At 38.6% G+C, this 20,745-nt stretch overlaps 1 protein-coding gene across 1 annotated transcript in view; it reads left to right on the top strand.

The window, feature by feature from the left end:
* MAPK10 (mitogen-activated protein kinase 10) overlaps window positions 1-20,745 on the top strand; it is a 456,407-nt gene that overhangs the window by 375,961 nt on the left and 59,701 nt on the right. Inside the window, exon 10 of the mRNA XM_062199183.1 lies at window positions 12,785-12,856. Coding sequence (XP_062055167.1) covers window positions 12,785-12,856 — 72 coding nt within the window. The remainder of the gene's footprint in view (window positions 1-12,784; window positions 12,857-20,745) is intronic.

Genomic DNA, 20,745 nt, shown 5'->3' with positions numbered 1-20,745 from the left:
CAGATATTTGCCAAGCAGAGGGCCGGCAGTCAAACTCCTTTTGCCTCCCTCACTAGGAAAGGTTGCAAGTTGTTGCCTTAGGTTTTCTGCTTCTCTAGGTCCATGGAGAAGGTGTGCCTCGCACGCTCGTGCTGCCTTCCCACCGACAGGGGCAGGTTATCATGCAGAAGCCCGCTTGCTCCCACATCAGGCATGCCCTGCTGTCCTCTGCACCCAACCCTGCCTGCCTTCCCCATGAAGCCATCAGCCTGATATTTTTGCCCCAGATTCTCCTTTATCCTTAATAAAAAGTGAGTTGAAGGGCTAAAAAGGTTAGTAAGCAAAGGTGACCCATGTTGGCTTAGTCAGCATGACGATTGGGACATAAATGTATGTACTTAACAAGTGTTAACACTTTTCATACTTTTTTTTCCACTTTACATTCAGATGGCTCCTTTATGCATATGCTTGCGTACCACGTATCTTTTTCCTTGAACTGTTTCATGTAGAAACTAAAACTGACACTTTTTTCTAAGGATAATGTCTGAAGGAAATACTGAGTTCCAAATACCAGGAATTCCAGTTTTTCCTCATGTAAATTGTGGTTTCAACCATTTCCCAGTTTCTTGGATTTCATAGAACATACCTTATTTTGGACCAAATAGGGCTCTTATTGTCCTATTCCATGGAACTGAATAGAATAGAAAATGGCAAGAATCATCCCTACAGGTTGATTAAAAGTTATTATTACATCCAGCAAATGATAGTGGAAACCCCTCAGTGGTTTTTAGCCACTATCTACCACACAGATACTTTTGGCTTATTGACTGCTTTTCCATGTCACCACTTTGTGGCCCTAAGGAGGCACTCCAAGACACCCATAAAACAGTTTTGTTTTGTTTTTAATAGTAATTTGAGTTGTTTTCCTAGGCACTGTTTATGTACTAGCATAGTACTTGTTTTAGTTGAATTTTGGCCAACTTTTGATGGGAGGCAAAAATTGTACCTTCTAATCAAACTGTTCTTTTTCCTCCTCCTTCCCGAGGTCGATGATCTTAGTTAACCTTGCTTTCCTCCCTTTTCTTCACTTCCCTCTCTTTCCTGTTCTAGTGGATATATGGTCTGTGGGATGCATTATGGGAGAAATGGTTCGCCACAAAATCCTCTTTCCAGGAAGGGACTGTATCCTTGTACCTTTTTGCTGCAGCTTTACCTGTTTTGTTCTTTCTCCCTTTAAACACATAATGATTTTGCCAGGAGAGTAAAGATAGAAGCAAAAAGTTGGGTAAGTTGAATAATCGTAATAAAAAGTGATAATTTCTGTAATCTGACCAGTACTGAAAATTACCTACCACAATGATTTCTTTTAATTAAATTTTTCATAGTCTTTATTCTTCTTTCTTGCCTGTAACTCAAAATAGCAATGCTATTTTTTTTTTATAAATAATAGAGGCCCACTGGCCCCAAATGATTAAAACAAATTCATCTTTATACCTAGCAAAATAACTGTTTGGAAGTCATTTCCGTCATCTTCCTAAAACTATTTTATGTGTGTAAAACTTGAAGTGTAGTAATTTCTCTTATAACTGGCATTCTAAGCCTCTGCCTATGGCTTCACTAACTGCAATGACTCTTGACACCATATCCAGCTTTAAATAGGTCAATAGAGCACATCCGTCTCAAAACGTGAACTTCTACATTTAAAAATCATAATTATTAGTCGAATTGCCAGCGGTCAGGTGAGTTTCCTAACTTTACATGGAGATGTGACAGAGAAATAGAAACTTGCTTTGCCAACTAAACTTAGAATTTTATGAAGCAGTATTGATTTGAATTCTACTACTGAGACCTTCAACAGATTCCATGAGAAATTTTAGAGCTATGTGTAAATTAGAATTATTAAATGAGGTGGTATATTTCTCAAATGACCAAAATTTCATTCTCTATAAAAGGTACATATAGGTATTTGTAATATAGAGATAATAGTTTCCATATAAAGGGACTATATTTTTAAATTTTTAAAAAGATTTATTTATTTATTTGAAAGATAGAGTTACACACAGAGAGAGAGGGAGACACACTCCCTAGATGGCCAAAATGGCCAGAACTGGGCCAGGCTGAACCTAGGAGCCGGGAACTCCATCTGGGTCTTCCATTTGGGTGCAGGGGCCCAAGGATTTGGGCCTTCTTTTTGTTGTTTCTGTTAAAGATGTATTTATTTATTTGAAAGGTAGTTACAGAGAGAGAAGGAGAGGGAAAGAAAGAGAGAGAGTGAGAGAGAAAAAGATCTTCCATTCTCTGGTTTACTCCTCAATGGCCTCAACAGCCAGGGCTGAGCCAGGCCTGAGCCAGGCCAAAACCCGGAGCCAAGAGTTTCATCCATGTCTCCCACATGGGTGCAGGGGCCCAAGTACTTGAGCCACTCTCAGCTGCTTTCCCAAGTGCATTAATAAGGAGCAGGACTGAAAATGAAGCAGCCAGGACGTGAACCAGTGCCCATATGGGGTGCTGGCACCACAGGCAGCAGCTTTACACCATAACGCCGGCCCCTTTAGACTATGTTTTTATAAATACAGAAATAGCTTGCTACCGAGCACTAGTACAAATCTAGTATACTTGGTAGCTTTATCAGTGACAATGCAGGGTAAGTTCAGTATATTAATTACATATGAACTTTTTGGAAATCAACACTAAAGAAATGGTCTACCACTCTGTTGTTGTATTTGATCAGTAAATACGCTGTACTGAAGAACTCTTTATTATATAAGAAAGGTTATGTTTTTCGTTTAAGTAGCAAAAAGGCTAATAGTACTAAAAAAGAAAAACCCAACCAGACTCAATAAGAAGTGGATACCATAATGGGTGTGCATTTAGGTAGGCATTTATTCATCCTCCTGGATATTATGGGATATTTTCTAAATTCCACTAGTAATGTAACAGCAATGGCATCTTCTAGCACTGTACTAACTGCCTATACAGTACTTGAATTGTAGCTAGTCTGAATGGAGATGTGCTGCATATGTAAAAAACATACCAAATTTAAAAAAAAAACCTTTTTTTTAGATTTTTATTTATTTGACAGGTAGAGTTATAGACAGTGAGAGAGAGAAAGAGAGAAAGATCTTCCTTCCATTGGTTCCATATGGGATACCGGCGCCACAGGTGGAAAATTAACCTAGTGTGCCATGGCACCGGACCCCCAGATTTTGAAGATAAAAAAGTAAAATATAAACATTAATAATTTCGGCCGGCACTGTGACTCACTTGGCTAATCCTCCACCTGCGGCGCTGGCACCCCGCGTTCTAGTCCCGGTTGGGGTGCCGGGTACTAGTCCCGGTTGCTCCTCTTCCAGTCCAGCTCTCTGCTGTGGCCCGGGAGTGCAGCGGAGGATGGTCCAGGTCCTTGGGCCTTGCACCCACATGGGAGACCAGGAGGAAACACCTGGCTCCTGGCTTCAGATCGGCGCAACGCACCAGCCGCAACATGCCGGCTGTAGCAGCCACTTGGGGGGTGAACCAACGGAAAAGGAAGACCTTTCTCTCTGTCTCTCTCTCTCACTGTCCACTCTGCCTGTCAAAAAAAATAAAAATTAAAAAAAAAATACAAACTACATATGTAGTTCTAAGTTTACTGCTACCCCACATTAAAAATAATATGAAACATAGCCAGCGCCGCGGCTCACTAGGCTAATCCTCCGCCTGCAGCGCTGGCACCCCGCGTTCTAGTCCCGGTTGGGGTGCCGGGTACTAGTCCCGGTTGCTCCTCTTCCAGTCCAGCTCTCTGCTGTGGCCCGGGAGTGCAGTGGAGGATGGTCCAGGTCCTTGGGCCTTGCACTCGCATGGGAGACCGAAGGAAGCACCTGGCTCCTGGCTTTGGATCGGCACAGCGCGCTGGCCGTAGTGGCCATTTGGGGGGTGAACCAACAGAAGGAAGACTTTTCTCTCTGTCTCTCTCACTAACTCTGCATGTAAAAAAAAATAATATGAAACAGGTGTTAATTTTAACAATACATGGTATTTAGCCAATATTTGCAATATACTATCTAGCACATAGTCAACATAAAATTATTAATTATTTTTTGCCAGGCAGAGTTAGACAGTGAGAGAGAGAGAGAGGGACAGAGAGAGAGAGTTATAGACAGTGAAAGAGAGACAGAGAAAGGTCTTCATATTATTTTTAATGTGGGGTAGCAGTAAACTTAGAACTACGTATGTAGTTTGCATTTTTTTATATTTTATTTATTTATTTTTTTTTTACAGGCAGAGTTAGAGAGAGAGAGAGAGAGAGACAGAGAGAAAGGTCTTCCTTTGCCATTGGTTCACCTCCCAAGTGGCTGCTACAGCCAGCGTGTTGCGGCTGGTGCGTTGCGCCGATCCGAAGCCAGGAGCCAGATGTTTCCTCCTGGTCTCCCATGTGGGTGCAAGGCCCAAGGACCTGGACCATCCTCTGCTGCACTCCCGGGCCACAGCAGAGAGCTGGACTGGAAGAGGAACAACTGGGACTAGTACCCAGCACCCCAACCGGGACTAGAACGCGGGGTGCCAGAGCTGCAGGTGGAGGATTAGCCTAGTGAGCCGCGGTGCCAGCCTAGTTTGCATTTTTTACTGCTGGTTTTTCTATTGGACAGTGCTGGTCTAGAACATGAGATGACCAGATGGCAGCCTTTTAAGTATAATCTATTGTAAAATCTGAAATCACCAATTTTTTAAAAAAAGATTTATTTAGTTATTGAAGGTCAGAGTAATAGAAAGAGAGAGAGAGAAAGAATCTTCCATCTGTTGGTTCACTCCCCAAATGGCCACAATAGCCATGGCAGGGCCAGGCCTAAGCCAGGAGCCAGCAGCCAGGAGCCAGGAGCTTTTTCCTAGTCTCCCATGTAGGTGCAGAGGCCCAAGCACTTGGGCCATCTTCTGCTGCTCTTCCAGTTCATATTAGCAGGGAGCTGGATCAGAAATGGAGTAGCCAGGACTTGAACCAGCACACATATGGGATGCCAGCCTCGTAGGTGACAGCTTTACCCACTACGCCACAATGCTGGCCCCTGAAATCATCAATTACTCCATGTTCCTTTGTTACTTATAGTGTGGTGTATCATTTACACCACCAAATGCCTTATGACTATCCAAGAAAATGTATTTTACTTTGATTTATTTGTAATGTAAAGATTATGCACCTAATGTAGTTAATTGGAACAATACAATAATCCACATTCATACTTACATAAATTGATCTCATTCAAAAGTGAGAATTATTTTCTTTGTGATTTTGCTTTTGGGGTATAATACATTTTAGATAGACAGGGAATATCTCAATGGAAATTCAGAATCGAGTTGTACAGCCGTATCTGTATGCTGCACTGGTTAGTGGAAGACGAAGAGCCACAGGCTTGCTCATTTCCATGTGACACTGTTGTTCCAGGTCATTTGATTCCCACATGGCAAGATTGTTTTCTGAGGTCTAATTTAGCTGTCCAGGAATTTATCAGTGGTGTTTTGCTCCTATTTTTTCAGTAGTAAATTTGAAACTCAATGACAGGAGGAAAAATCAAAACATTTTTAATCCAAAATAACTTGTCTGGAAACAAAGATAAGAGCACCATATTGATAATTTTGCATTTTTCTAACAGTTGCTCTCTAGAAGGTCCCTTTTTTCCTTTTATTCTAGTGGATTTTAGAGAAATGTTTGAAACAAATTAAATTGTGCAAAAATCAATACATAAAATTTATATGCTTGATAAGTATGATCCTAGAACATTAATCATCTCTAATGCAAAACCCATAGTTCATGAGAGTTTGTCTTCTGCATTCCTTTCTCCTGAGCAGCAGTTATACAGACTATCGCTTCGATAGCCTCATTCCATATGGGATAATAAACCTACATTTAAACCTGGAAGTAAAAGGGAGAGATTTCATAAGGACATTTATGAGGAAAAATATTTTTGCAATAAAGAGTACTATTTCTTTGAAAATACTTACATGTGGATTTTTATCTGTCATTAAAATTATAACTTAATTACATTTAATAATTAAATCTGTATTCTAATATATAGTTACTATTCAATGTTTTAGGACATGGTGACATTTCAAAAATGCACTAAACTCTAGAAATATCTATTGAAGAATGGACTCTGTGTGTTGTGACTTTGAGTGAAATTGTTTAATTATTCTTTAAATGAAAGTATTATTTTAGTAGTAGGACTTCTGACCAAAAATAGGGAGAAAAGACAATTTAACTCCTTTAAACTATAATAATCAGACACAAAGATGGGATTACTTATATGGAAAAGAATTATAGCAATGTTGAAATGATTCTAGCGTTTAGTAGAAGAAATAACAAAGGTTTGTTTCTGTTGACACTTAGACTACTTCCAAAATTCTCCAGAGACTTAAAAAAGTAACCATATTCCCTTAACTTTCAGTTAGAATTATTCGGTATAATTTACAATATATTACTCTGATGCTAAAAAATGGTAATGCATTATCATTCTAATCAACACTCTTTGTCTTTCTTCACAGAACATTTTAATTTGAACCCCAAACAAAAATAGTAAAACATTTCGACAAATCAGGGAGTCTTATGAGGTTGTTCTCAATGACTTAAGTTTTAGCTACTTTCCTACATTAAAGCTATCTTTACCTTCTGAGCAACATTGTGGGAGTTTTTGAGGAGTGATATAATACAGATGATATCACCATGGAGAATGTTTGCAAAATAAACACAATTAAAAATAAAGAATGCATATTTGTTTTACAATCCATTAATTTGTTAATTATTTTAATATCCAAGGGAACATTTTTAAAATCCTTATCTTCACTCTGTGAAGGGTTTCTTCATTATACATACACCATCCTATACTCAATTTTCACTATGTGTATGACTTAAACATTTTTCATAGCATAAAAGTTGACATAAAATGGTGCACAGTATTACTAAGATTCTTAGATCCATGGTGAACTTCATGTTAGAGAGGAGTGAATATACTTGGCAAATTATTTTGCATAGAACAGATAGGAGATAGCAGTGCCTTTACCTTTCACTAAGATTTTGTTCCTTTCGATTATTTATGGTAAAGCAACTTTACAATGCTTTCTTAAAGGTTTCTCTAGGGACGATGCAATCACATACACCTTCCACTTTCCCCTAAACCCAGTTGGCACATGCCATCTTCCAGAGTAGCAAAAGTCATTTAATTCCAGTGTACTTTAAACTTATTTATTTCTGTATATATGTATGTATGTATTTGTCAGAGATGGAGAGAGCAGGACAACCGGTGAGAGGGAGAGAGTGAGCTTCCCTTGACTGATGTACTTCCCAAATGCCCACAACAGCTGGGGCCCTGGGGGAATGGCAAGAACCCAACCACTGGAACAGTCACTGCATCAGCAGGACCCTGGTGTCAGGAACTGGGGCTGGGAATTGAACTGAGGCACTCAGACGTGGCACATAGGTATCTCCAGTGGCAGCGTAAGTGCTGGGCCGGAAGCCACCTGCAATGGTGTTTTCAGAAGCTCTTTCTTTGAGCCTGCTTCTTTTAGAGAAATTCTTTCTACTTTATTTTTGCACTCTACTTCAAGTGGCAGCCCCTTCTTTGAGCAAGCCCTGTGAGATTCCGTTATCTAGAGCTAGTGGTCTGAGTTCTCTGGATCTAGATGCTGACATAAGTAGTCTGTTGTTTGGAAATGCGAGACCTCAGGCACATGATCTCCAATTCAATCTGAGGGTTGGATTGTTGAGGGACTCTCTCTGCCTTTCCCTCTGCAGACACAAGAAATTCAATTAGAATGAAAAAGATACACATTTAAGCTTGCTGAGGACACGAAGCATTAGAATAGGTAAATGGTTTGCCAAAGATAAGTTTCATAAAATGAATATCTTCAAATTAACTGAATGCCATATTTTTAAACTTTGAATATGAAAATTAGGAATGGCAAATAAAAATTATAGGCTGTGGGTTGTCCTATCAGTCCGGTGTGGAGATATTTCTTAATTGTTTCTTACCTCTTTGAAATACCAGTGCTTACCTCCTAGTAAACTTTTAAATCTGATGCCTAAATCTGTTTTCAGGATGTGTCAAATTATATGAAATATTTTTTAAATCAAGTGGAATGTAAAAATTCAGTAGTCATTCAATCACATCTGGAACAAAATTCATATAAACATGACCATATGTTTAAAAATAAGAGGATTCATTTAATGTGCTTAAAAGGAAATGTTTTCTCCATTATTTTGCTTATTACTCTTCTCTTTTAAAACTATTATATGAAAATATGAGTGAGACTGTGCTCACTAGCATGGGGACTGGAGATTCTCAGAAAGACAGAAAAGCAAATTTAATGGTAGATTTAAGGAGAAAATCTCCCTCTGATTTCCTGGTATAAGAATATTTAGCTTTGTTGTTCCATGAATTATTATTTATCTTTCTTAGATTTATATGTGCAAAATATGTACATTCTTAATTTACTGACACATATCAGAAGTCTTATTTAATTCTAGCTGGAAAATACAGTTTAAAAGAATGCACTTTATTAAGATATCTAAGGAAATTTATAACTTTTGAGATACAAAATAAAATTTCCAAAGGAATATTCTGATTTTAGAAAACTATGTTAAGCTTCCTGCTCTTATACTTTGAGGTAATTGTTGAAAGAAAATTCATAAAAGCATATTGTCTGATTCTTTGCAAAATGAGTATATAATTAGGTATGTTAAGGAGAAAAGCAGAGTGGTCTCAAAACTTGTGTAACACGAGCCACAGTCCTCTAGACAGAAAACATTTCCCAGGTTCTTGGATAGATACTGTGGTAGTCCATACATGATTTTAATCATGAATCATGATCCATACCAGTCAGTGGTGTGAGAGTAGCAATACAGAACTTTCTTTAGATAGAACTGCCAGACCTAGATTGTATTTGGTCTGTCTCTAATAGGGGGATAATTTAGAGGAAGCTAATTTCTGACAAATAGGAAACTTCAACTTTCAACTTGTAATTCATAAAATAAGTAATCACATTCTAGTAATACCGATGCTTAGTGACTCAGTATCAGAGTGGTAAAATTGGGGACTCAAACGATGGAGAATGTGATGAATCAGAACCATAGAGAGGCCAAGATGTTTGTGTATGGGACACTTTTGAAGGCCCAAATATTGTACAGATCATCTCCCAAAGTTTAAAAATACAGTTTCCAGGGCTGATGCTGTGGCGTAGTGAATAAAACTGCCACCTGCAGTGCCAGCATCCCATGTGGGTGCCAGTTCAAGTCCTGGCTGCTCCACTTCTGATCCAGCTCTCTGCTATGGTCTGGGAAAGCAGTAAACAATATCCCAAGTGCTTGGGCTCCTGCACCCGCGTGGGAGACCTGGATGAACCTTCTGTCTCTTGGCTTCAAATCGGCATAGCTCCGGCTGTTGCAGCCATCTGGGAAGAGAACCATCGGATGGAAGACCCCTCTCTCTTTCTCTGCCTCTCCACTTTCCCAGGCCATAGCAGAGAGCTTGGTTTGAAGTGGAGCAGCTGGGACTCAAACTAGCACCCATATGGGATGCCGACACTGCAGGCAGTAGCTTTAGCCATTAGGCACAGTACTGGCCCCTAATTACTTTCAAGATCCATGAATAGTCAGCATTCATTTTAACACCTTAAAAATTGCTTTAAGAAGTTTGGTCTAACATATGTATGTGCTTCAACAAATTCATAAGAAATAGAATTAAAAGTTAGGCATTCTGGTGCAAAGAATTGAAATCTGTGCTTCATTTTTTCATGAAATGCACTTTCATGAACTTGTTGAAGATTTACCATATGTACGCCTTGGTATAAGGGAACGCTTACCATGACCTCCACCGCCCTGCCTATTAAGACGCAGAATCAAATTTTTTTAGTAACTACTTCCTGTTGGTTGGAATGACTAATAAAAGTTGTTATAATGGATCTATCTTGGGCAATAATCCTATCTTGAGCACATAAAAGTCCATCATAAACTCATGTGCATTTATTCCACTTTTATAATTCATACTAACAGAGCTTATCGTCTCCAGGCACAAAGCTTAGCACTCAGCTGATGCAAGCTTAGATAATGTCTAGGAATAGTGAATGGTGAGCAAAGTTAAAATGGGAATTGGAAAGGTTCCCAGGGTATTACTGTGCAGAAAGAAACATGAAAATAATTACAACAGAGTTCCAAATTCACACCAGAGGGTCAGAACTGGAGTGTATATCTGTGTGTTACTTTTACTCATGAGTTCTGACCCTGAAGAGAAGTTCTTTGAAAAGTTCTCCTTTTACTTTGGAATATGAGTATCCTGCAGAAACTCACAAAAGAAAATTGGGAGATGTACCACTATGAGTACCAGAAATGAAACTATCAACTGTCTATCAACCAGCTGAGATGAAAGCAACATGGGGACTAGGATCCTGGTCAGGTTATCTAAGGGCACATCTGAGGAACACTAAAAACAAAAGGAAACAATACAAAAAACTGAGGGCTTTTAGTCTGACAGATAAAACTGGACAGTTTGTAGGAGAGGAGTGGTTAGGAATTGCAGGTCATTATCATATATTTTGAGGGTATTACTGGGGAAATAGAGTAATTCTTGTGGAGAAAGGAGAGAGTCCTATAGAGCCAACCATGGCTCAACAATGGCTCAACAGATAGGAAGGTATTCTAAGTGGAGTCAACCATGAAATGGAAATGGATTACCTCGTGGGTGGTAATTCCCCCTCATAGGAAAGGTTTCAGAATTACGTATATTTGTATATGGAATATTACATAAATATAATATAAACATTTCACATATGTTTAATTGCTACCTAAAGTCCCAGTGTATAAATTTAGGATATCGTGATACTTAGTTAATATTTATCGAGGACTTACTATATACCAGGCAATGAATGTGAAAGAGGCTTTACCAGGCTTAATCCTTCCAAGTCTTTTAAAAGATTCTACACAATACTTTTTATTATTGATATTTTAGAGGTCAAAAATGAAGTTTAGAGAAGTGAAGTAGTTTGGCAAAGATTACACAGCTAGTAAGCATTGGAGTTGATTCTGCAGCAGAAAAAAAAAGTGTGTGTGTGGGGGGGGATATCTTCCACAGGTGCTGTAGAAAATATTTTTTGTTGTTACTAAATAAGAAATAGAAATAGATGTTCCCTAAGTCCCAAACAGGCTCATGGTAGAAATAATCTTTTTAAAAATTGTTTGAATGGAGACAGGCAAGAGAAAATAACTTTTCTTTAAATTTTAGCTTTCTGTATTTTTTTGTTTGTTTAAGTCTTTTACAACATAAACAAAATAGATACACCGTCAATAGCAACTGGTCACTTTGGACAGTGTGATAAGAATACTTACAATTTAAAATTAAACATATTTCAGGCATTTTTTTAATCAGAGTCTCACAATACCAACCTCTTGTGAGACAGATTCTGCTGAAATGACAAGTGCTTGAATAAAGAAAGAGATGCACAACTGTTTGCTCTATCTTTTCCTGAGATTTTTTTTTTTTTTTGCATGTCACTTGCTTTCTTAAAATGGAAGCAAAACAAATTTGCTTCTCTGGGTATGCATATCACCTTCATAGCTGTAACCATTTCTTTGCAGTGATCATTCTATTTATGTGTTCAATCTAACAGTGGAAACTTTGGGTTTAACCTGGGTAAGATTTTCAGACCAGAAAGACTCTCATGAGGAATTCTCTAAGGCCACTGCCAAATTACAAGATGTAATTTGTAAAGTAAGTGGAGCAAAGCATATTGTGCTGCTGTCTTAATACCCTCCCCTGTTGGCTCCCCACCAATATCCCCTTTTTTCCCCATTTTTTTTTCTTTTTCTTTTTCTGGCCCCCATTAAAAGGACCTGTCTCCCTCTCCGACTTTTCAGGAAGAACGGGCAACTATAGTTTAAGAGAGAGATTTTACTTTGTTGCTTCGCCCTTCCCCATATTATTTCTTACCCTGTGCCCCCTACCCTGACTTCCTGGTTTTTTAAGTTCTGGATGATAACTGGCAATAGCAGACAAATCATGGTAATTTCACCTTGAATTCCAGGCTTGTTTTGATTCACAGTCTCAGGAGTGTCAGTCTTCAATCATGTTGTTTATTTCAAGTGGAAGCATCCCATTTTGAAAGCCAGTGTTTCTTACCATTATAAAGCCAGCATTTCTTACCGTTATAAAACAAGCTTGTTTATAAGAACCAGAAAAAGCTTCCTGCTTATAAACATGTTCTTTGATGGGAGTCTCTGAAACCGAGCTAGTATGTTCCAAAATATTCATTCTTGAATTGAATTGGCATTTTGCTTCTGAAAACTTATTCATATTTATAAATAAAAATAAATGTGTCTTACAAAAGAAGCTCTTTTGAGGTTGCTGGCAGCCCAACTTCTCTTTTTTCTTTTTCCAAATAAAGCAAACAAAAGAATAAAAAAAGAAACCAATTTACATATTTCTCATATTAACACAATCTAGAATAATTTATAATACAAATCAGTAGGACTCTACTGGATGAATGCAAATTAGATATTCTAAATCAGAAACTAAATCAATCATTGAATTATAATTGCAAAGTAACATTACCATACATTAGATGGTATTGGGTAGAATTGTTAGTTGAGTTATATGGCATACAAAGGCGCTCACATTCTGTTTTCCCCTCTTCACTGTTTTAGAATACTAATAATCATAAGACTGGACTCTTAGCAAGTCAGAGAAAGGTCAGAATATTGCTCTGTGGCACGGCAACCCAGTGTTTTCATTTATTTGTTGTTCTATTCCTGTGTTCTTGTTTATATTCATTTCATTTTTGTTTTCAGTTGACATGTGGTCAGTAGGGTGCATCATGGGAGAAATGATAAAAGGTGCAGTGCTGTTTCCTGGCACTGATCGTATCCTTCTTAGCAGCCAGTGGTCTCTACGCGTGTCATTCTCCATTAATTCCCTTTTGTCTCAAATGCAATACAGCTGACAGTGTACACTCATGGTCCTTAGAGGGTTTCTGTGAGACTCCAACGTCAAATATTTACAAGCTGCCATCATGGTAGAGTAACCTTGTCTCCTAGCAAGACCTTCTGTGGACAATGCAGTAGCAAATGTGAAAGATGCTACATGATATTGAAAGGTCTGCCTTAATTCAGTCTTAACAAACTAGTAACAGTAAGGCAGTGTCTTTTCTGTTTTTTTTTTTTTTTGTATATGTTTCAAGCTGATAATATTCACAGCTGAGTAACAAATGACAAAATCTTTCAGTTTTAAGACTAAAGATTTATACATTAAAAATTCACTTGGCATAGAAAGCATGCATAAGAATTTCATTTTAATATTGATCAACCTCTCTTGAACTTCTTTCACTTTTTCACTTCATTTATATGAGCAATAGCCTCAATTCCTGCTCTTTCTCTGTATTATTAACAAGTATAATAGTTAAAACCTCATTATATAAAATGTCTGAAGAAATACATTGAAATCATTTGGAGAAATAAAATTGATGCTCTCCGACACAGCAAATAATGAAGAAGTAAAGATTTCAGAACAATGCAGTTGTAAATAGATAAGGATGTTGTGTGATTATCTATGGGTGTGTGAATGTGTCCCACCATCATTCTTAAAAGGAATTTACTCTCTCAAGTTAGTGAAGTATCCCTCTATGTTCATTTAAGAAAATATCATATCTTGATCATATTGAAGATAAAATCTCTGCCCAAGAGATAATAATTCAAAAATAAGATTGAGCCTTTAACAATGAGGTTTTAATAACTAGAGGAAATCCAATTACTAATTTATCTATACAGTAGTATGATTAGCCATTTGCTTTAAGTCTCTAATACATATACTATAGTTCTTATCAAGTGTCTATAATGTAATTTTTAAATCTGAGGATTAGTATATAAATTATTATATTCCGGAGGTCTTCAAAAATTCATGGAAAATGCCTGTATTAAAAAAGCTATGCGGGGGGTGCAGCATATGCAGTTGTGGCATAGCAGGTTAAGCTGCCACCTGTGACATCCCATATGGGCACTAATTTGTGTCCCAGCTGCCCTACTTCCGATCCATCTGCTGATGCTCCCAGAAGGCAGTGGAGGATGGCCTCAGTGCTTGGGCCCCTGCCTACCCATGTGGGAAACTCTAAAGCTCCTGACTCCTGGCTCCAGCCTGGCTCAACCCTGGACATTAAATCCATTTGAGGAGCGAACTAGAGGATGGAAGATCTTTCTCTCTCTCTTTTTAACTTTGTCTTTCAAAATGAATAAATAAATCTTTAAAAAAATTATGCAGGGGTTAAACATTTTTTCTATTAAAATAGGCTATCTTTCAATTCTATTTTTCATGAACTGTTTGAAATATCATATATAGAGTTTCCTACATGTATTCTCTGTATACATTAAAAGGAACAGTTTGGGAAATGACTGAACTAGGAACTAAGTTGTTTTTTTTTTTTTAATTTATTTGAAAGGCAGAGTTACAGGGAGAAAGAGGGACACACACACACACACACACACGAAATGAGAGAGAGAGAGAGAAAGAGAGAGAGAGAGAGAAAGAAATCTTCCAATGCTGGTTTGATCCCCAAATGGATGCAATGGCTAGGGCTATGCCAGACTGAAGCCAGGATCCAAGAGCTTCTTCCAGGTCTCCCACGTGAGTGCAGGGACCCATGTACCTGGGCCAAATTCTACTACTATTCCAAGGTCTTAGTTTAAAATTAAATTAAATTAAATCTTAGTTTTAATCTTTCTGTATTGCTCTTTTGTCTTCTATGTATACAATTTTATTAAATCACTTCTGTAAATTTACCAAATTCATGTTATTTGAAGGTATGTCAGCCTGATAAATACCGTCACATTTCTAAGACCACAGGATCTCTTATTCCCTGTGATTTACAAACTTGTGTTTGGTCTTTGGGCACAAAATGAAATGACCTCTAGATTTTGGCCAATTTTAGATAATTTTATGAAAATAGAATCAATCTGTTAACTTTGTACTCTGCTTTCCCAGAACTTCCTTGTGGTTGAATAACTGATGACTGAAATGAACATTTGCTACCTGTAAATTAAAAGATGATTTTCGTTACTTTCCATACAGTCTATTAAAGAGAATAAAAAGAGAATAATTTTTAGAATTATCTCAGGAGAAGTTGGTTGAGCGTCATGTTTTAACTTGGATTTCAAAATTCCTTGTGAGTGGTGTCTGAGGCTGTGAGTGATTTCACAGGATCATGCAATAGAAGCCTTGGTGTTGGAATACTGAGTTTTTTCTGAAGCTCTACTGTGGAGACGCATTTGTAAAATTCTTAGACAGCAAATGGGAAGAAATTTCCAATGTATATCTTCTGAGCGTAGACTTTAAAAAAAAAAAAACTATCTCGCTGGCGCCGCGGCTCAGTAGGCTAATCCTCCGCCTTGCGGTGCCGGCACACCGGGTTCTAGTCCCGGTCGGGGCACTGATCCTGTCCCGGTTGCCCCTCTTCCAGGCCAGCTCTCTGCTGTGGCCAGGGAGTGCAGTGGAGGATGGCCCAAGTGCTTGGGCCCTGCACCCCATGGGAGACCAGGAGAAGCACCTGGCTCCTGCCATTGGATCAGCGCAGTGCGCCGGTGCAGCGCGCCTACCGCGATGGCCATTGGAGGGTGAACCAATGGCAAAAGGAAGAACTTTCTCTCTGTCTCTCTCTCTCACTGTCCACTCTGTCTGTCAAAACAAAAACAAAAACAACTGTCTCAAACATGTTGATTAAACTTTAAGCCAGTCTTTTTTAAGAAAACAAATGATGAATGGTGAGTATCATAAAGTTAGCCTCTTAAAATACAAGACAGATTGCTAACTTAAAAGAAATTTTCCACCAAAGAAGGACATTGTATCTCACCAATTTGTATAATAATTAGGTTAGTAAAATTAAAAATGACTAAATACAAATTCTCTGTTATTTTTTTTTAACTGTTATTTAATGAATATAAATTTCCAGTGTACAGCTTATGGATTACAATGGCTTCCCCCTCCCATAACTTCCCTCCCACCCGCAACCCTCCCCTCTCCCACTCCCTCTCCCCTTCCATTTGCATCAAGATTCATTTTCAATTCTCTTTATATACAGAAGATCAATTTAGTATATATTAAGTAAAGATTACAACAGTTTGCACCCACATAGAAACACAAAGTGAAACATACTGTTTGAGTACTAGTTATAGCATTAAATCACAACGTACAGCACATTAAGGACAGATCCCACATGAGGAGCAAGTGCACAATGGCTCCTGTTGTTGACCCAACAAATTGACACTCTAGTTTATGGCGCCAGTAACCACCCTAGGCTGTCATCATGAGTTGCCAAGGCTATGGAAGCCTTCCAAGTTCGCCGACTCTGATCATATTTAGACAAGGTCATAAAAGACAGGGTGAGGATAGTAACCAATGATCCTAAGAGTGGCATTAACTAGGTCTGAACAATTTTACAGCATTAAGTGGGGAAGAGGACCATCAGTACACACAGGTTGGGAGTAGAGCCATTGGAGGTAGAGTAGAGGTTATGATTACAAAGGAATGAGGCCCAAGTGCACTAGACAGGGTCTAGAACAAAGGACAGAGTCATTATTAGATGTGCTAAGAAAGGTGCTGTCTAAGCTACAATTAAGTTTTCTGATTGAGAGGCAAATAGAACCTGATAGAAGGGGCTTGATAATAATCTGTTGGGCTTTAGGCCTTGTAAGTTAAGAGGCCCAGACCTATCTATCTCTTCACATGGGGTATATCCTAAGGGAGGTGTGAACCTCCTAGGGGAAGGCACTCTGTTGACTTTCATTACTTGGCTGGCCTGGGAGGAGAGCTGGCCAGGTCAAGGCAGGGGGCATCTCTAACAAGAAATTTACAGTTCTGCCTGAAATGTTGCTGACCCTACTTGACCATCCCCTCAGCTGCAGTGGTCACTTTGGAAGTTGGGCTGAGTGAAGGGCTTTTCAGCTTAGATCAATAAGATCTGTGGCTCTGACCTGGGCATCCTTCGACTCCAGGGCAGGTCCATTTCCAGTGATCCAATTCTTGGCAGAGCTGCCAGGGCTTTTCACAAGCTGACTTCTGCTGAAGCCCAGGCTTACCACATTGGAAACCACTGCAGTGGACTGGCCTGTTGGGTCTCCTTGAGGGCAGATCACTGTACAGATCAGCCATTAATAGGCCTGCCACCCATTGCTTCTGATGCCGAGCTTTCTTTTCCTCCTGGTTTGTGTTAAAGCAGACCAGAGGATGCAAGTCAAGGGAGTGCCCGTGTCCCATCTCTAATCTTCGGTGGCCTGAACTACAAGTCTATAGTCACAGGCATGTTCTGTAGTAGTTTTTCTAAGGTAGACAATGCCCATGAGGAAAATTATATTCTCACTTTAAAACTTTCTTTCCCTTTGGTCTGAAAGGGAGGTTTTTTCTACTTACTGTATACTTCGCTGATGGCGAAGTGAATCTAGCTATGAGATTATAATTTAAGCTCTTATTTTGGCTATGCTATTACAGAAAAATGTTAGCCATCTCTTTTATAAGGTCTAAAGATTAAATTGTGCATCCTACAGATTCCTTCATAATAGAATTAGTTTCCTACCTTGAAGAGAATAGAGAAATGAAAGAAGAAGTTGGGCTTAGAATAGAGAAATGAGGGAGCAAGTCCTAGATCGCTTGCTGACAATAGCAATATCACATGAATACTTAGCAAACCGTTTCAACCATTAGATAACAACTTAAGAAAACATTTACCAGAAGGTCCAATGCCTTCTATAAATTTTAAGAATCATGTATTTGGAAACACCTCTTAAATATCTAACATGTTGTAGTTTGTTTAGCCAGTAAACTTAAGCACAACCATCTAAAATGTTTTTAGTTTCTTTCTACCAACAAGTTTAAAACATATGATACACAGATTCAGGTCACAGAAATTAAAATGTATCTTTGATTGATTTTAGCAGCTTAAATTTATGGACAATCTTATCTATAAGCCATTTAAAATAAAACTCTTAATAAAATTTCCCCATGTGGACATACAATATGTACACACATATAACATAGCATAGTAGACCAATAACCTCAGTTAACCATACTTTCTCTCGGTTGGTACTGTTAATACATTATTGGCTTCATCTGTTTACAAAGCCATCCCAAAGTACTGAATACAATAGAAGTGGCTGGAAAAAGTCCATAGGAACCTATAGGAGGACAGCTAAACACAGAACCAACAACGCTTTAGTTTATGAGCAGCAAATCATATATAACTGTGGATGACAAAAGACTTTAAGTCGCCATGTTTAAAATTATAAACTCATCAACCAACAAGAGGCACTTGCTTACTTCACAGTATTTTTGAAAGCACCTGTAGGATTTTACAAGTATTTAACCCTTTAGGCCTCTGGGGCTTTCTCATTAAGATAACTATCATGTCTAGTAACACAAGATCATTAGACTTTTTAATTCTCAAACATTTGTATTAATAGCATTTTCCATTATAGAAACTTAAAGTTTGGTACCACATCACATCTTGACAGTCCTTCTAATATAATCCAAATAGTCTGATTAGTTGGTGTCTCTATAAGATGAGAGACATAGGTCCTTCGATTTTTTCAGTAGGGCCCAAACTGGAAAAACCAAAGTCCAGGATTTACTGGAAATTTTAGAGACCAGATTGTTTGAAACTTTGATTTTTTGAGCCTGTCAAGAATGCCAAGAAGGCTCAAAATCCAAAATATCTGGTTGAAATAAGATTCCTTAAAATCATGACATAATATAGACCAAATTTGATCATTGTTACAGGTGATTATTCAAATCTTTGAAAATAAGCACATATTTAAATAACCCATAGCTCTTAATAAAAATTCAGCTGTTTTTGAACAATTAGAATTTAACAGACATCAAGAGAACATAATAGATTACTTTAACACATTGCTTTAACAGAGCATCAGAGTTTAATTCTATGTCCAAGAGAAATTGAGCTTCCTGTGATCTTTTGCTGTGAGGTTTCCTTCCTTTACCTTCTTTCATATTGGTGACCATGTTTCTGTGTTTCTGTGTGTAACACATCTTTAAGCATCTTTTGCAGGGCAGGATGAGTGGCAACAAATTCTTTCAGTTTCTGTTTGCTATGAAAAGTCTTAATTTCACCTTCATTCACAAATGAGAGCTTTGCTGGATATAATATTCTGGGCTGGCGGTTTTTCTCTCTTAGTACCTGGGCTATGTCTCGCCATTCCCTTCCAGCTTGTAGGGTTTCTGATGAGAAGTCTGCTGTGAGTCTAATTGGAGATCCTCTGAGAGTGATCTGACGTTTCTCTCTTGCACATTTTAGGATCTTTTCTTTATGTTTCACTGTGGTGAGTTTGATTACAACATGTGGTGGTGAGGATCTCTTTTGGTCATGTTTATTAGGGGTTCTATAAGCTTCCTGTACTAAGATGCCTCTGTCCTTCTCCAAACCTGGGAAATTTTCTGCTAGTATCTCACTGAAAATGCCTTCTAGTCCTTTCTCCCTCTCCATGCCTTCAGGAACTCCTAGAACCCGAATGTTGGGTTTTTTAATAGTATCCTGTAGATTCCCGACAATATTTTTTAGATTTCTAATTTCTTCTTCTTTTCATTGGTTTGACTGTTTCCTTTCCTGTTCTCTGTCTTCTAAGTCTGATATTCTCTCTTCTGCTTCGCCCATTCTGTTTTTAAGGCTCTCTAATATGTTTGTCATTTGATCTATTGAATTCTTCATTTCATTATGATTTCTCGTCACTATCACCGTTTCTTGTTCTACTAGTTGTTTCATTTCATTTTGATTCCTCCTTAATATTTCATTTTCACGAGAGAGATTTTCTATCTTGTCCATTAAGGATTTCTGTAGTTCAAGAATTTGGTTTTGAGAACTTCTTAATGTTCTTATCAATTTTTTGAGATCCGCTTCTTGCATTTCTTCGATCTCATCATCTTCATAATCTTGAATTGGGGTGTCTTTTTCATTTGGGGGTGTCATAGTGTCTTCCTTGTTCTTGTTAGCTTGGTTTTTGCGTTTGTTGTTTGGCATGTTGGAGATATTTGGTTTCTTCACTGTGGTGTTTTTTCTTGTTACACTATGGCTCTATATTAAGTGGACTGTCTGCTTTCGGTGGAGCCTTAGAGGCTTGAGATGAGTGTGGACTGAGAGCTGTGTTTGGTTCCTCGGGGTTGAGGGTGTGTCATAGATGACACTCCCAGGTTAGGTGTGGTAAATTGCTCTTTCTTTCTTTTTTTGATTCAAAAGGGAAGTAATTCCTCACAGCTGAACATAATTGGAGGTAGTTAGGCAAATGATATACCCACAGGAGCCAGAGATTGGATGCTCTTTCCCAAGGACCACACAGGGAATCTCTGCTGCCCTCAGTGTGGGCTCCAATTCTCCTGCAGTCTCCCACTGGGTTGCCAAGTTAGATGCTAATCTCCTGTTATTTCACCCCTCCCCCCAGAGTCAGATTTTTCTGCTAGGCTCAGGGCTGGTGCAGACCTGAGGTCGCCCTGCTTATGACGTATGTCCAAAATGGCGCCTGCTCTTTGTCTTGCTCGCCTTTGAGAGGTGAGCGGAGAGAGAGAAACTCGTGTCTGTATTGGTCACTTTTTTTTTTTCCTCTCTCTCTTCTAGTTAGCCTGGTGAACTTTTCCCCACAGAGTTTCAAGCCTCGTTCCCTCTAGTCTCCTCTTTCCGCTTGCCCGCTGGTGTTTTGGGCTATTGAGGTTCGGCTCACCTCACGTTCCAGCGCTGGTGTGTGGAGTCTTCCGCTGGTGTCCCAAACTT

Source organism: Lepus europaeus, chromosome 8, assembly GCF_033115175.1.
Source record: "Lepus europaeus isolate LE1 chromosome 8, mLepTim1.pri, whole genome shotgun sequence".
NCBI lineage: Eukaryota > Metazoa > Chordata > Mammalia > Lagomorpha > Leporidae > Lepus > Lepus europaeus.
The sequence above is the reverse complement of the archived record's forward strand: the minus strand, read 5'-3'. Positions and strand labels throughout refer to the sequence as shown.